The sequence below is a fragment of the Myotis davidii genome, unplaced genomic scaffold, assembly GCF_000327345.1.
Source record: "Myotis davidii unplaced genomic scaffold, ASM32734v1 scaffold6, whole genome shotgun sequence".
Classification (NCBI taxonomy): domain Eukaryota; kingdom Metazoa; phylum Chordata; class Mammalia; order Chiroptera; family Vespertilionidae; genus Myotis; species Myotis davidii.
Window position 1 is genome coordinate 17,397,116 of NW_006383011.1, and position 16,013 is coordinate 17,413,128.

The window sequence follows — 16,013 nt, forward strand, 5'->3', positions numbered from 1 at the left end:
GTTGTTTAGATTCAAAACTGGAGTTTAGGCATATTCAAACTCCAGAATAAACACAAATACCTCATTAGACTGCAAATGATGAGTTACTCACATTCTCTCTGGTCTGTGACGCATGAGAGGAGTTGTTGACTGAACATTTAATAGGGTTGTCATATAGCAATTATAAATCTCTAGTAAGTTAGATACCATGGTATCAGTTGCACAGAATTCACTATGCATTTCATAGAGATTATCTGAATTTTAAATTGCTTTGCTTTGAGCCATGATTGCCATTGGTCCTTATATTTTACCTTCCCAAGTACTTTGGTAATTCCTTCCTAAAGCTACTTGTCTTTATTTCCTTGTAATCTCCAGGACTCATGCCTTATATTACCACTTAAGCTTGGAAGGAAATGATAGTAAATGTATCTGGCAAAATTCCTTGTAATTTAGAAACAATTTTTTTCTTAACACAAGGGTCCTGTCACTTCATACATCATTAAACAATATAGTGTGGACAATATCTGAACAGATTTTGCAAGGAAAAGAAGGGGGGGATTTAATACTAAATAAATTTATGGCAGTGAAGTCAATATCTAATCAAGAAAATTAACCCTTCGTTTCATAAGAGCTGGCAAGGATCTTAAAGAAAATCTTGAAGGAAAGAAAGGAAGGAAGGAGGGAGGGAATCTTGTACAACTCCTAATTAATAGTAATAATCTTAGGTCTAAAGGAATTACATTAGTCCAGGCCATAGAACTAACATTCTTGGTCCAGTGATATAGTCATTGCTTTTTTTCTAATGATGATTGTTTTAATGAGATTGATTTTTAATGATCATAAAGACTAATGTTGGGGGAGATATTGATATTATGTGACATAAAAAAATGCAGAATCCTGCCATGGCTGGTATGGCTCAATTGATGTGTCATTCCATAACGCTGAAAGATTTCAGGTTGATCCCTGATCTAGGTGCATACAGGAGGCAACTGACCGATTTTCTCTCCCACTCTCTCTCTCTCTCCCCTCCCTTTACCTTCTCTCTAAAATTAATAAGCATGTCCGTGAGGATTTTTTTAAAAAAGCAGAATCTTTAATTGCATCTATACTTTAATTCCGTCTATTTGAAGACATGAATGAAATACAAATAAACCTTAAAAACAAGAAAAAGTAAAATAATTACATTAATTTTTTTAAATGTGCTAGGTTAGTGGAATTGTGAGGCATTTTCTTCCCGACTATTGATCTGTTTTGTTGTAAAAACTAGGAGTGCCCTAACTGGTTTGGCTCAGTGGATAGAGCGTTGGCCTGCGGACTGAAAGGTCCCAGGTTCGATTCCGGTCAAGGGCATGTACCTTGATTGCGGGCACATCCCCAGGAGGAGGTGTGCAGGAGGCGGCTGATCGATGTTTCTCTCTCATCAATGTTTCTTACTCTCTATCCCTCTCCCTTCCTCTCTGTAAAAAATCAAGAAAATATATTTTTTAAAAAAAACTAGGAGAAAAGGAAATTCAACATGTGTACAGAGGAAAAACAAAGCAACTGTGTCCCTTTCTAAACTATACTAATAAAAGGATAATATGCTAATTAGACTGGATAGACTGGACGTCTTCCGGACGTCATTCTGGACATCCTCCCTGACAAAGCTGGGACCCGGGCAGCACTGCCTGGGGTCCCGAGTGCCTGCCCGGGCAAAGCGCCCAGGATCCTGGGTGCCTGTGGCCGGCTTGGGCGAAGCCAGCTTGGGTCCTGGTTGCCTGCGGCCAGTTGGAGGAGGGAAGCCTGGGTCCCAGGTGCAGGCACCAAGGCAGAGTGGTTAGGGGCAATGAGGCAGGCAGGTGAGTGTTTAGGGGTGATCAGGCAGGCAGGTGAGCAGTTAGGGGTGATCAGGCAGGCAGGCAGAGTGGTTAGGGGCAATCAGGCAGGCAGGCAAGCAGTTAGCAGCCAGAGGTCCCAGATTGCAAGAGGAATGTCCCCCGAGGGGGTCCTGGATTGCGAGAGGGTTCAGGCCAGGCTCAGGGACGTGGGAACCAAAATAAAAAAATTAGTGTGAAAAAGAAACGTTTTTAACAAAAAAATTGTTGGGGAAGGGGTTAACTCAAATTATTCTGTCAACTCAATGCAAAAAATTGCCTGAGAGACAGCTGGTATCTCAAAAAACTCGTTAGTCCGGACACTAGTAAGTCAAGGCCCCACTGTAATATCATATTCCTATAAGAAGTTTATTTCTTCTTCTGAGCAAAAAGCCCTATAATCTGTTAATGAGATTGAGAGTGAGATGATGTCTGTACTTTACCTTGAAATACAGCCGTGGGCAAACTACGGCCTGAGGGCCGGGTTCGGCCCGTTTGAAATGAATAAAACTATTGAAAAAAAAGACTGTACCCTTTTATGTAATGATGTTTACTTTGAATTTATATTAGTTCACACAAACACTCCATCCATGCTTTTGTTCCAGCCCTCCGGTCCAGTTTAAGAACCCATTGTGGCCCTCGAGTCAAAAAGTTTGCCCACCCCTGTTGAAATACATTCAGAAACAGATGGATAGATGATACATAGATATGTGATGTTGAGATATATATATTTATATATATGTATCAAAATGTTAATGATTGAATCTCAGTGGTGGGTATATGGGTATTTACTGTACATTTCTTTCAACTTTTCTGCATGTTTGAAAAACATTCATAATAAAATTTTAGAGAAAAATTATTTTTAATGTTTTTAAAGGCAATGAGAAAAATAATAGAATTTTAGTTTACAAACAGAATTCACTAAGCAGTTGTTTTTATTTTCTATCTGCATTTTAATTAATATATATATTGACCACCTGTAAGATACTGTCATTAACAAGGTAGCATGCACTTGAAATTTATTGGATTTTCATATCTTTTTCTCTCCCTCTTTCTCTTTCTTCTCTCTCCCCGTGTGTGTGTGTGTGTGTGTGTGTGTAGCTATTTTGTTTTCCTTTATCTTACAAAAGACAGTCGTTTCCTCACCATAAATATCATGAACAAGACCACTTCTGAAGTGTGGTTGATAGACGGCCTAAGTCCTTGGGATCCACCTGTACTTATCCAGAAGCGAATACATGGGGTCCTTTACTACGTTGAACACAGAGATGATGAACTATACATTCTCACTAATGTTGGTGAGCCTACAGAATTCAAGGTGATACTCTATTTCTTAGCTCCATTTGGCTGTTAAAAAGTGTCACACTTCCATCAGCAACAGTTCTTGCTCTAAGAGTTCATTGTTTCATAGGCTTTTGGTAAAGTGTAGAAATTGATGCTACCATCCTGTGTTTAGTCCGTCCCATTTGAATTGTTCCTAAAAAAGGGTAGTAAATGAAGCATACTCTATCCTGATTATATCAATTATCAAAGGCAAACCTAATAGCTTAAAAGAACAAAGTTTTATAAATTCATGATTTTGTGAGTTAGCAATTTGGATTGTTCTCAGCTAAGCTGTTCTGTCAGAGTCAGCGAGGCTCACTGATGCTTCCACAGTCAGCTGGATGTCTCACTCAAGTGTCTATTGGTTGGCTATCAGCTAAGCACCAGGCCTCATTCAGTGGTGATGGTCACACTTCAGCCCTGATGCAGTTAGCTCTCCATAAAACAGTGAAGAATAGTATGTCTAATTTCAGTGGTTTCATCTATGGCTTTGGATTTTGTAGATACCATGTTCTGTTACCTAGATCTCTTCTTTGTTTCACACAGCTAATGAGAACAGCAGCTGATACACCTGCTATCATGAATTGGGACTTATTTTTCACAATGAAGAGAAATACCAAAGTCGTAGACTTGGACATGTTTAAGGATCACTGTGTTCTCTTCCTGAAGCACAGCAATCTGCTTTATGTTAATGTGATTGGTCTGGCTGATGACTCAGTTCGGTCTCTAAAGGTATGTTTAATTATCAAAAGACAGTAGTGTAAATCAAAATACATGCAGGTTAGCTTCACCAGAACATCAAATTTTTAATAATAGCAATGTATTTTTTCTTAAAAGAATTAATTTAAATGACATTTAGCATACTAGGTCTTTGTCAAATTTAGGAGATAGGTCTCTTTCTATATCTCACATATTTCTCCGGCTTTAAATATAGTAATAGCTCAGGCCAACTGGGCAGCTAGTGCCTAACCACTGCCTGCTGCTCCATCCCACACGCCCAGTGAGATAGTGCCCCAGTGTTTGTGCCACTGCGTGCTCGCATCTGCATCATCTCTCTGCCATGTCTCTCACCAGGGCATGAGGAAAAGTGAACTTTGGTTTCTTTCAAGAAGTAGGTGGCAGTGGTCTCCACTACAGCAGCTGTGATGCTGGCACATGTCCCTGGCAGGCTGACCCACTGGTATTGCCTGTGGCTGCCAGGAAAGATAATCTGCCTCCACAAGTGAACTTACAATGGCACCCTTATTGCCCACTTTTAAAGCAGCATTAATGTGAGTTAAGATACCAGACACTGAAGGGAAGAGGAGAGGCCTGCATTTTGCTTATATGGAAGGAGTTGTGGAGCCAGTTGACCAGCAAGCATAGACCACTTATACCTCCCTAACTGCAGTGTTGTCGCAATTTCTGTTAAAATGCAATTCCTGGAAATTTACCAGGTGTTTATTGAACTTCTATGCGCAAAGTGCTGAATGGGGCACTCTGGAGTGGAAAGACAGAACAAAATATCTGGCCTTAAGGAGGATAGAGTTAATCATGAGCTTCAACTAACACAAAGAGCAGGTAGAAGGTGGTTTAAATAAGTGGTGTCAAGAATGAAGGAGATATAAAGTCACTATCAGGATACACAGTTATAGTTGTTGTAGGCAAGATCCAAAGAGGATAGACAGGAATTTGATGGGTAGGAAGGGAAATGCTGTTCTAGGATGAGGACATCTCTCACGTGAAGCACTAAGCGGGAGCAGCTCAGAAAATGTTCAGGAAACTGCTAGTAATTCTGTTTTATTATGTAAGAGATTTCTGGGGGGTGAAGTTATGATTTGACATTCTTTGATTGTCACAGTAATGAATTTATGCATAAATTATGAAGAGGGAGAACATGTGAAATTTGGGGTAGGAGAGTGATTTGAGGAGTGAGCTATACTTCATGTTTTTATCTGGCAGCCATGTTAGGACACACTGAAGCAGCAGGAGATAAAGGGCCGAGAGATTAGTTTTGAGATTGTTAGAGTAATATAAAATAAGAAATTACCAGGGCCTAAAACAACCAAAGTTTCCTAGCAGCCTCATAAAATCAGATTATCAAATGTAATGTCTGGTGTCTTAGAGGACTATATAGTTGTCCTAAAACACAAATGGTGATTTTACTTTAGCAAATTTTTATTGGTTTCATCTACTAGATTCAAAGTGTGTCCTCTTACTTGCTAATTGATGTCTAATTCAGATATCTTTAACTGGGAAACTTATGGCAGTCTGTGTGAATACAGATGGGAGAAAATACATAATTTCTAGCAGTGCATTTATTACACAATTCTGTTAAGAAAATTAGAAATGTCTTTTTACTCTTATAATAAGATTTGACTTTCACGTAAATATGACCTTTTATAGTTTTTGTATGTATTTCTATTTTCCATGGTTTTAACTTCCATTAGAATAAGCATCATGTCTTTAGTTTATTCTATATCCTCTACTTTATTCCCTAACCCTCCCAACCTGTAGGGCCTAGTATGCCATGTATAATGTTCTGAGTCATTATCACATGGAATCAGATACTATATTATATGCCAGGTGCTACTTAAAGAGAATTTCGCAGATCAGAGCCTTTTCAAAAACTGCATTACACTGAATGATATGCTTCGGCAGCACCATATACAAAGGACAAAAACCTTTGGGCCAATTTTCTTTCAGCATTTAAGATATAATTATTCTTGGATGCTGTCCACTAATACATACGGTTGACACTGCGGGCTTATCCAAATGGGAAAGGTGGCTTAAGATATTCTTGAGATCATTAATACCTTCCTTCTCCATCAGCTGGACAGACTTTAAAAAGTTGATAGCCTTGGAACAGTTGTTATTATAATTAAAACTCTAACTTTGCTCCATTAGTTTAAGAAATACACCCAAAGGACTTTTTGCTTTATTGGAACCATTTGGTGTAAAGCTAGAACAGCTTAATACATGGATCACACAGAAACTTTTAAAGTCACCAAAGGGCAGAGTGACGTGTACCTCTGGGCCGAGGACCCTTGTCCCCTCAGCCTGAGGCCTGGTTGCAACGTTAGCAGTGGTGCTTGTTTGTTTCCTTCCCACTAAGGTCTCGGTTTGCTCACTCCATTCATGCGACCAGATTTCCCAACTTGCATGATTACACTTTTCTTTCTGGTTATGGCTTGCATTTAGATATATTGTCCTTGAAAATAATCCTCAACCTAAGGAGAATGATCGGGAACTCTTGTAAAGAAATATTGCAAATGTATGTCCTTATTAGTTTCAGGAAAATAGATTCTTTGGATTAATTACAAGAAATTTGCTCTGTAAACATAAGCTCTTTGGCCGTAGTTTCTACAAGTTAAATGGTGCACTCTCTATGCACACATCCCCCACTTACCTTTCTGAATAGTGCCCACCAGTGACTTTGCTGTGCCAAGACCTCTGATTTTCTAAGGAATTTGCTCTTTCTACAATTATTCGGGAAAAGAAAGGCAATTTTCTTGTAATGCTCTGACTCCTGGTACCATTTCTAAGACACTGTCAGCCTGCTTACCAGAGTTCTTTAAAAGGTATAAGAAGGATGTTAGTGGAAGGCTTGAAGCAGGACCCTGCTGCTCTGAGAGAATAAATTTTGATTCCTTTCCTTTCTTTCTTAAAGTTAAGAATCTTAATCATAATAGCTCTGAGTCTTTCAGAGTGAATGTGCAGGAAAGGTTTTGTTCTGCACAATGGTTAGCCTAGGAGCTAAAGTTAGAAACAAATTGTAAATGCTTTAGTGCTGCTGCGCCATTTTGTAGCCCTGGAATAATAACTGTCATCACTGTGGCTATCTAGGCAGCAGAGTGTGGGCTGGTGGGTAAATTATTAAAAATACATGTCTGAGATTTCATGTTCTATGAGGACAGAGATCTTGAAGATGTTGCTTGGTTCTGAATTATTATTTGATTTGCTCTTATTAATCCTTTTGCTGTTATTTTATTGCCCAAGTTTATGCCCAAAATAAACTTTTTTATCAGAGAGTTTATGTAAATCCAGAATCATGATAAACCATTTTCCTGTCATTTTTCCTTATTTTATTGATCATTGGTATAGAGTTTTGTTTTTTACTTGAAATGTATTCTGTTGTGCTAAAGTAATCCTTGAATGAAGCATTATGTGAAAATGGATAGAAGTAAAACTGATGTTCACATTATCTTGTTTGAAGCAGACCCAGAAATTTAATTAATATATCTAGTGTCTAGATAAAGAGTAAAAATAACTTTTATTTCTTTAGCTCCCTCCTTGGGCCTGTGGATTCATAATGGATACAAATTCAGACCCAAAGAACTGTCCCTTTCAGCTTTGCTCTCCAATACGTCCCCCAAAATATTACACATACAAGTTTGCAGAAGGCAAACTGTTTGAGGAAACTGGACATGAAGACCCAATCACAAAGACTAGTCGTGTTTTACGTCTAGAAGCCAAAAGTAAGGTAAGTCTTTGTAATCTCCACTGTCAGCCCCCATTTACTGCAAGCCTACTATTTGCTAAGTATTGTGCAGTTGCTGGGTATACAGTTTTGTAAAGTGGATCTCAGACCTCAGTAAGACCCAAATGAGTTTAGTGGGTAAATGGATTTTTCTTTAATTTTAAGACTCATATTTACTTTAACATGGATTAGAAATTTTATGACTAGCACATCAAGCCGTTCATTTCAATGAATACAAAAAATAGAATGTATGAAGTTTAAGTGACTACTTTTCAGTCATTCCTATACCTCTTAGGAAAAAAAATCACTATTAGCCATTTAGTATATCACCTTCCAGATTTCCTTTTTATTTATTTATTTTTTTGCCAACAAAATATGTATGTTTAGGCTTTGTTTTGTTTTACAAGTATGGCATTTATACCAGCCTGTCAAAATGTTGTAATTATTATACCCCCAATGGAAGCTAAGTTCTTGGAGAGCCAAGGGACTCTTGAAGAAAAGAGCACCTGCTGAGTGGGCTGCTCTAGCTCTGCAGGCATTGTGCACTGCGGATGGACTCTGGGCCTAGCCCATCGCAGGGCTTGCTCCCATCCTGACCTCTTCCTTTTCCTAACTTTTCAGCCAGCAGATATTCCTCAGCTTGTTTACTTGAAGTTGAGGAGTAATCTATAGCATTTTATAAGAATGAGTCATACTGAGAAGTGAAAATTCAGTTCCACTATCGTAACAAGTTGCATCTAGATTAACGAGAGGAAGTGCCCCAAAGTGAAGTTTTCTAATGAGAAAAAAAAATAGGGAGAGTGGTTTGGTTATATTCTTTTCCTCACTTAAACTAATGCTATTTCATTAGTTTCTGTAGGCAGGGTGAGAACCAACTTTCTCCCACCTTTGTACTGTGAAAGAAAGATAAGAACTCATCCACATTATCTTCATTCTATCTGTCCAGAGAGTGCTAAGTTTTAGTCAATTGGTATTGATTAATGTGAACTAAATTGGGGAATAGTTACTTGTCCTAAAAGTAATTTCTGTGTTAAAATTCACAAGCCCTGACCAGTTTGGCTCAGTGGATAGAGCATCAGTCTGCGGACTGAAGGGTTCCGGGTTATATTTTTATATATATTTTTTTTTAATTTTTTAAAATAAAAATTTTATTTTATTTGTGTTTGAGAATTCTGTCTGTAAAGGATAGAAAATTGAGCTGTTAAAACTTCTTTAGTTTGTCTATTTGTAAATATTTAAAGATGAGTAGTGCCAGTATGTAGGCCTAGGTACAGGAAGAATGCTATGCTAGTATGTCTAATCTTAATAGGTACTTGGGGAAAAAATTTACAGTAGTGCTGGGTAGTGAAGAACTCTTTCGAATGACTTTATTATCAGGAAAAGCCATTTAATAACGTATATTCAAGTCAGTCTTGCTGCTCTTTTTTAGTTAATACTATGGGTCAGCCAAGTAGCTGAAAGTAAGTGTTGAGATAGAGTTTAGAGACCATAACTCTTTGTCTTAATTAAAGTTTCTGCTCAACGTCAATAAGCAGGACATAAAATAGAGGATAAAACTGTTTGAAAATACTCTTGTTTACATGGATAATAAATCTTCATTTCCAGGATGGAAGGTCAGTGCCAATGACTATCTTCCACAAAACGGATTCTGAGGACTTGCAGAAAAAACCTCTCCTGGTCCATGTGTATGGAGCTTACGGCATGGACTTGAAAATGAATTTCAGGCCTGAAAGGAGGGCGTTGGTGGACGATGGATGGATATTAGCATATTGCCATGTGCGGTGAGTCTGCATATTTATCCTGGCATGTGAGTGCGCGAGCACTGTGACAGAAACCCACAATAACAGTACATCGCGAGCAAAACTTTGTTTTTTCATTTGTATTGAATTTATGTATTCCTATGCCTATGCTGGTGGAACTTGATTTGGTAACATTAGTTGATCCAAAAAGCAAAAGGGTACATTTTTTAGGATATTGTACCAGACTTTTAGGATTTTTAGAATACCATCAGCCTCTTTACTTATTTGGTAACATTATTTCCATTTAATTCCCCCGAGTTTAGGTTTTTCTAAAATAACCTCTTAAGCTGAACTCCTTTTTTCCACTCTAATTTCCATTTTATTTTAGCTGTATTCAAGACACAAATATTGTGTTTCTGCTTAAAATCCTTCACTACCTCCCCATCTCCATAATAAAGTCCAGATTTCTCAGTATAGTATTTAACATCCTGATGATCTCTCTTATCTCTGTAAGGGCGTCTGTTCTCACTCCCCACACACGTCCTGTGCTCCCGCCATGCACGCCTCCACAGCCAGCCTCGCTTGTCCTGCCAGGCGACAAGCTGCTTCCCCTCACTGCCCTGGTTCCGTGGTGTCCTGATGTCTCCCTTTCTCTGCCCTCTGGGAACTTGCATTCTTCCTTCAAGACTCAGCTTATGTATTATCTCCATGTGAGGCATTTGTGTTCCTGACACATGGATGTTCTTTCTTCTGCTTAAATACATGTGTGTAATAGCAGCAACCAGATTTCTTGGTAGCTGTTTTCTTTCCCCACAAAATGAAGATCTTCTCCGGGGCAGGGGATTTTTGCTTATTTATGTTCTAAGGCCTGCATTTAGCACAATGTCTGGTACATAATAGGCAGACATTCGAACATGTCTGTTGATTGTCTACTTCAGGGGTTAGCAAACTTTTTCTCTAAAGAGCTAAATAGTAAACATTGTAGGCTTTGCGGCCACATGTGGCTCTCCTGCATATTCCTGGTTGGGTTTTTTCCTCCCAACCTTTGAAAATGTGAAAACACCTCTTAGCTTAAGGGCCATACAAAAACAGGCCTCCGGGTAGGTTTGGCCCATAAGATAGTTTGCTGACCCCGACCTATATTATTCATATTTTTTTTTCTCCACTAAAACCTTTTTGCCCTTTAATTTCAGGGGTGGTGGTGAGTTAGGTCTTCAGTGGCACGCTGATGGCCGTCTTACTAAAAAACTCAATGGCCTTGCTGACTTAGAGGCTTGCATTAAGACGCTTCATGACCAAGGCTTTTCTCAGCCAAGTCTAACAACCCTGACTGCTTTCAGTGCTGGAGGGGTGCTTGTGGGAGCGTTGTGTAACTCTAATCCAGAGCTCCTGAGAGCTGTGACTATGGAGGTGAGTACATGCTATCTCTGACTGTTTACAGAATGGGGGGCGGGGGGGCCATGAAGCCATCGGTTGCCCTGAGAAAAAATTCTGGTTTACCATAGCATATGAGTAACAAAGCTTTTCAATTTTAAACAAAGAATTGTAGCTCTGAGTGAACTTCTAAAGTTATTTTAATCCAACTACTCGCCCTTTACTTTTCCCTGACAGTGTTCTTTATTAAGTTTTAAGGATTTTCACTGAAGGATATTAATAGCTATCCCCTTTTTCTTTTTTTTTTTTTTTTTTTGGTAAGAACATTTAGAATTGGTGGAAGAGACAAAGCATATAAGACTCATCCGTTCTGGGAAGTAAGGCAGAGTGCACTGAGACTCTGAAGTGCACCAAGTGTTTTACTCTATTGCCCATCAACCTTTTAGTCCTGGATTTAGGGGCTCTCTGGTTTTAGCTACTCTGTTTTTAATGGTCTTTAGGGGTAGTTTTTCTATACTTCAATTGAAATACCTTATTCTGAAAATGCTTGATAGTCTTTTCCTTATGTCCAAAATTATGAAGTTATAGCAGCTCATTTCTCCTGTTTCTTGGTTAGATGCTCTAGAAAATAAAATTATTGGGATGAGCAGAGTAAATTATTTTTAAGTTTTTTATTTTGAGGGTGTGGGGTGTACGCTGTGGGTTTGTATTAAATAAATAAGTGTTAAATAATTCTGAACTGTACATCTATTTTTAAAATAGAAGTACTACGTATAGGGGAAGAAAATCCTATCACAAAGATAATAATGGAAAAATTATTTACACTATAAAGAAAATTCAACCTTTGACTTTTAGAAATTACTTTGACTTTTACAAATTAGGAAGGAAATCAGAAATGTATGTGTAAGGATTTTTAGCCCACATTGCTTATAATAGTGAAGAATTGAAATTTTCAGTTCTTCCAACAATACAGTATATGTGTATCCAACAATACTAGTAGTATCAGTATGCACCAGTTCTTAATCAGAAGCACCAGAACCATAGTTCTTCATTAGAAGCACTAGTTCTTCATTAGAAACGCATAACTACTTTAAGCAGGAAAAGGATTTATTGAAGTGTATTGGGTGCAGGTGGGTATAGACCCAGTCTTAGAGGCTGCACAACCAGAAGCATGTCCAAATATACCATTAGCCTATCCTGTGAAGCAGTCACTACCACCACAGCTGGGCAGACGTCACTTCACACTGCTAGTGTTGCTCTTAGAAGCTTGATATAGCTGTGGCAGTTTTGCCAGAATAAATTCTCTGTGGTCCCTACTTCTTTGAGTCACTAACTTCCCATTCAGAATTTGGAGCACATTGTGTCTGATTGGTAGACTGAAGTCATGTGGCTACTCCTGCGCTGCAGGGAAAGCTGGGAAAGGAACTGCCTAGCATTTAGTACCTCTGTCCCACAAGGTTTGGGATACGCTAACTGCAGAAAAGGAGTCCAGGTGCTAGGGAGCCAAATAGAATTCCATTTGCCTACTATACGTGGTAAATGTTAATGCAAGAGAAAGCTGAAAAGCATGTTAACAAGACCATAAGGTTAAGTGAAAAAAGCTACCATTTTATTAAATGTTTTAACACTGTGTAAGCCAATGAGTGATTTTCTCTTCTTTCAAAATGGATATTTTCCAGATTTTCTTCAATTTACATGTATCTTTTATTTTTATGTAAAATGTCCAACTGGTGAAGGAATATTTATTCATGTATTGCTAAGTTTTGTTTTTATTTTTTAATGTGGTAAAATAACAAAATTTACATCTTCACCATTTGTTTTGTTAATCCCGAAGATATTTTTTCCCATTGATTTTCAGAGAGAGTGGAAGGGAGGGGGAGAGAGAAAAACATTGAGGTGAGAGAGACACACTGATTGGTTTCCTACCACACCCACCCCAACTGGGGCAGGGATCAAGCCTGCAACCAAGGTACATGCCCTTGACCGAATCAAACCCGTGATGCTCTAACCACTGAGCAATTGGCCAGGGCACCTCTTCACCATTTTTAAGCATTACAGTTAAGCATTACAGTTAAGTAGTATTGAGTACATTCACACTATTGTGTAACCAATTTCCCAGAACTCTTCATCATGCAAAATTGAAATTCTATACCCATTAAGTAGAAACTCTTCAGTTCCCTCTTCGCCCAACCCCTGGGAACCACCATTTTACTCTGTCTCTGTGATTTTGACTAAGGTACCTCCTAGAAATGGGGTCTTTTTATAACTGGTTTATTTCACTTAAATAATATCCTCAAGATCCATTTGTGTTGTGGCATGTGTCAGAATTTCCTTCGTTAATAGCTAGCTATCCTAATGGATGGCAAGTGGTAACATTTTTTTACATAAAAGTGTGTGTGTGTGTGTGTGTGTGTGTGTGTGTATGAGCAAAAGGCACAAAATTTGTGAAATCCTATATAATAAAAGGCTGATATGCAAATTGTCCTCTCAACCTGGAGTTCGACCAGGGGGTGGGGCTGGCTGAACCCCACCCTTGCATGAATTTGTGCACCGGGCCTCTAGTTAGAATATAAGCCCTTTGTTTTTATATAAATGTCACTTAAGGAGTCTGAACACCTTAAAAGCCAGTTTTAAAGCCAAGGTGCTGGGTAAGGACTGAGGAATGCATGTGGCTCCTGGGTTCTACATGGCTTCCTGAGCTCTGGTCTCTCATGTCAACATGTATGTTCATAATGTATATTTCCCTGTAACTCATTTTACCAACTTGTTAGTTGAAGTTTAAGTCCCTTTGGCTTTTTTTTTAGGCACCTTTCTTGGATGTTCTCAACACCATGATGGATACTACACTTCCTCTGACATTAGAAGAATTAGAAGAATGGGGGAATCCTTCATCTGATGAAAAACACAAGAACTACATAAAACGTTACTGCCCCTACCAAAATATTAAACCTCAGGTAGTGAAAGACAGTTATGATATTACTATCCGCAGTGACAGAGTGAAGATGATCAAAAGGATACTTACCTGATCTGAGCTCAGGCCGGAATTCAGTAGACCTTTAGGTTGTTTCTACTTATAATACCCCAATACCTTTTAGCACCGTCGTTGCTCATATTCCATGCTGGCTTCAATAGGGTCGTGGTCTCTCTGGTTAAGCAGATACTATTCCAGATGACGAGTAGTCTAGTACTCTAATGCTATAGATCTCTCAAGAATACCAAGTAAAGGAGAAAAATGTAGCATTTAGGGGGGAAAATTAGAAGTAATTATTTTTCATAATCTGTAAGATAGAAAGGGACTATAAGGAACAATATACATTCTTTGTACATCCATTTTCTTGCAGCATTATCCTTCAGTTCACATCACAGCTTATGAAAACGATGAACGGGTACCCCTGAAAGGAATTGTAAACTACACGGAGAAACTCAAGGAAGCCGTTACAGAGCACGCTAAGGACAGTGGTGAAGGTAGGGGACCACCGCAAAGCAGGAACATAGCTAAGCAGACTATTACCTTTAGCAAACCTCTCAGAGGAATGCATTTCATGTACAGACCAAATCTCCAATCTATGATTTGGGACAAATTATTGTTTTTCCTATGTTGACTACTAATTGAAGCACACATTACAACTATAACCACCTCGCCTTTTGTTCAAGGACAGTATTAAAATAAGTTAGACAAGGGAAAATAAGTTACACAAAAGAAGTAAATTTAAATATCAAATATAAACTGGAGACGGACTGTCATACAGCCATTCGTTCATCTAATACAATAGTAACTGAGCCATTACTCTTGGGAACCTAAAACAGGTTCTGAAGTTTTTGCTCTGGAGCCTCAGTGCCCAAACTAGCGGCTTTAATTTTCTCTAGATCTTTGTATTTTATTAAACAAGTGCTCTTACCTTTTTTCTTGCCATTACATCCCAGACCTTCAGAGCCGGGTGGGAGGAACCCTCATCCATGTTTCCAGACGGTTGCCCTGTGCCCAGCTCCGTCTCCCTCTCAGCACTGCTGCAGGGGGTGTTTCTGGGTCTCAGACTCTCTCAGCTTCACAGGGCCAGTGGCTTCCTCCTCGTCCCAGCCTTCCCCCTGTGGCCCTGCAGCCTCTCCCATCAGCTTCCTCAGCCACTGGTCCTACTCCTGCTGGCCCCTCCCAGCTCTCTGTTGGAAGGGATGGTCAGGCCTTTTTCCTTCACTATCACCTTCATAGATTACTTAGAAAAGGGGGGAGGGGCAGAAATGGGCTTCAGTTGGCCAAAAACTTCCTGATTGTTTCATATGCTAACTCTTTCAGGCTATCAGGCCCCCAATATTATTTTAGACATTCAGCCTGGAGGCAATCATGTGATTGAGGATTCTCACAAAAAGGTATGTTGTCCAGCCCTCTCAGGTGACAGGTCCTCAGGCAGAGAAGTGTTTTGCTCCACATTTCGGTGGTTGGGGCGGCGTGGGCCACATTCAGGTCTGTGACTGAGACCAGGAGGGTGAGAAAGAACACTGAGTCCATGAGGGAAGCAGGCTCTCTCTAGTGCTTGTGAGCTCTGTTCACGTAATTGAACCATAAGCGCTGGCAGCCTTCTGCCTCTGTACCAAGTAAAGGTATCCCTGCCATAAATTGCTGGCTTCGGGGTTCGGTGAAGATGGACAGACAGAGTTGAACACAGGAGTTTTACTACCACGGCCTTCCATCTAATCTTTTAATGTGTCTCTTTTAGATTACAGCCCAGATTAAATTCCTGTATGAGGAACTCGGACTTGACAGCACCGGTGTTTTCGAGACTCTTAAGAAATATGTAAAATTCTGAAATTCTGTGGAAATTGGAAACACATGGAAACATTTCCTAGTTTTATTTGCAATTAGGTTAGCAAAAGTGAGTTTTTTTAAGTAAATGAATAGTTTATTAAAATTTGCTTCTCTATCCTAATTTTGTTTAGTGTATATCTCACTTACCCTGTTCTCTCCTTGGTGTATATGCCCCTTACCTAGGAAAATAGATTTCTAATCTCACTCCTCAGGATGTGGAGCGGGGGTGAGGAAGGGTTGGAGGCGGCAGAACGCCGCCCTCCCCCCATCAAAACAACTTTGTGTTAGTCTGTTTTACTAAAATTTTCTTTGGACAGTTTACAAATCAAGGTCCTGCCTCTTTGCTAGTGAACATTTTTAGACACTTTAGTGGTAAGTCATGCTCTAGTTTCTGTGCCTGTATTTTGTGGAATGAGAACATTCTTCACATTAAAATGCATTAGATCTTTCTAATAATCTGGAGTCCTGAGGTGTTCTGATGATCT

At 39.2% G+C, this 16,013-nt stretch overlaps 1 protein-coding gene across 2 annotated transcripts in view; it reads left to right on the forward strand.

Moving 5' to 3' along the window:
* PREPL (prolyl endopeptidase-like) overlaps positions 1-15,849 on the forward strand; it is a 30,678-nt gene extending 14,829 nt beyond the window's left edge. For both annotated transcript variants that reach the window (XM_006778641.2, XM_006778640.2), the window contains exons 6-14: positions 2,934-3,150; positions 3,702-3,887; positions 7,420-7,617; positions 9,220-9,395; positions 10,547-10,763; positions 13,532-13,681; positions 14,069-14,192; positions 15,019-15,092; positions 15,440-15,849. In XM_006778641.2, coding sequence (XP_006778704.1) covers positions 2,934-3,150; positions 3,702-3,887; positions 7,420-7,617; positions 9,220-9,395; positions 10,547-10,763; positions 13,532-13,681; positions 14,069-14,192; positions 15,019-15,092; positions 15,440-15,529 — 1,432 coding nt within the window. In that variant the 3' untranslated portion in view covers positions 15,530-15,849. The remainder of the gene's footprint in view (positions 1-2,933; positions 3,151-3,701; positions 3,888-7,419; positions 7,618-9,219; positions 9,396-10,546; positions 10,764-13,531; positions 13,682-14,068; positions 14,193-15,018; positions 15,093-15,439) is intronic.
* The last annotated feature ends 164 nt before the right edge of the window (positions 15,850-16,013 follow it).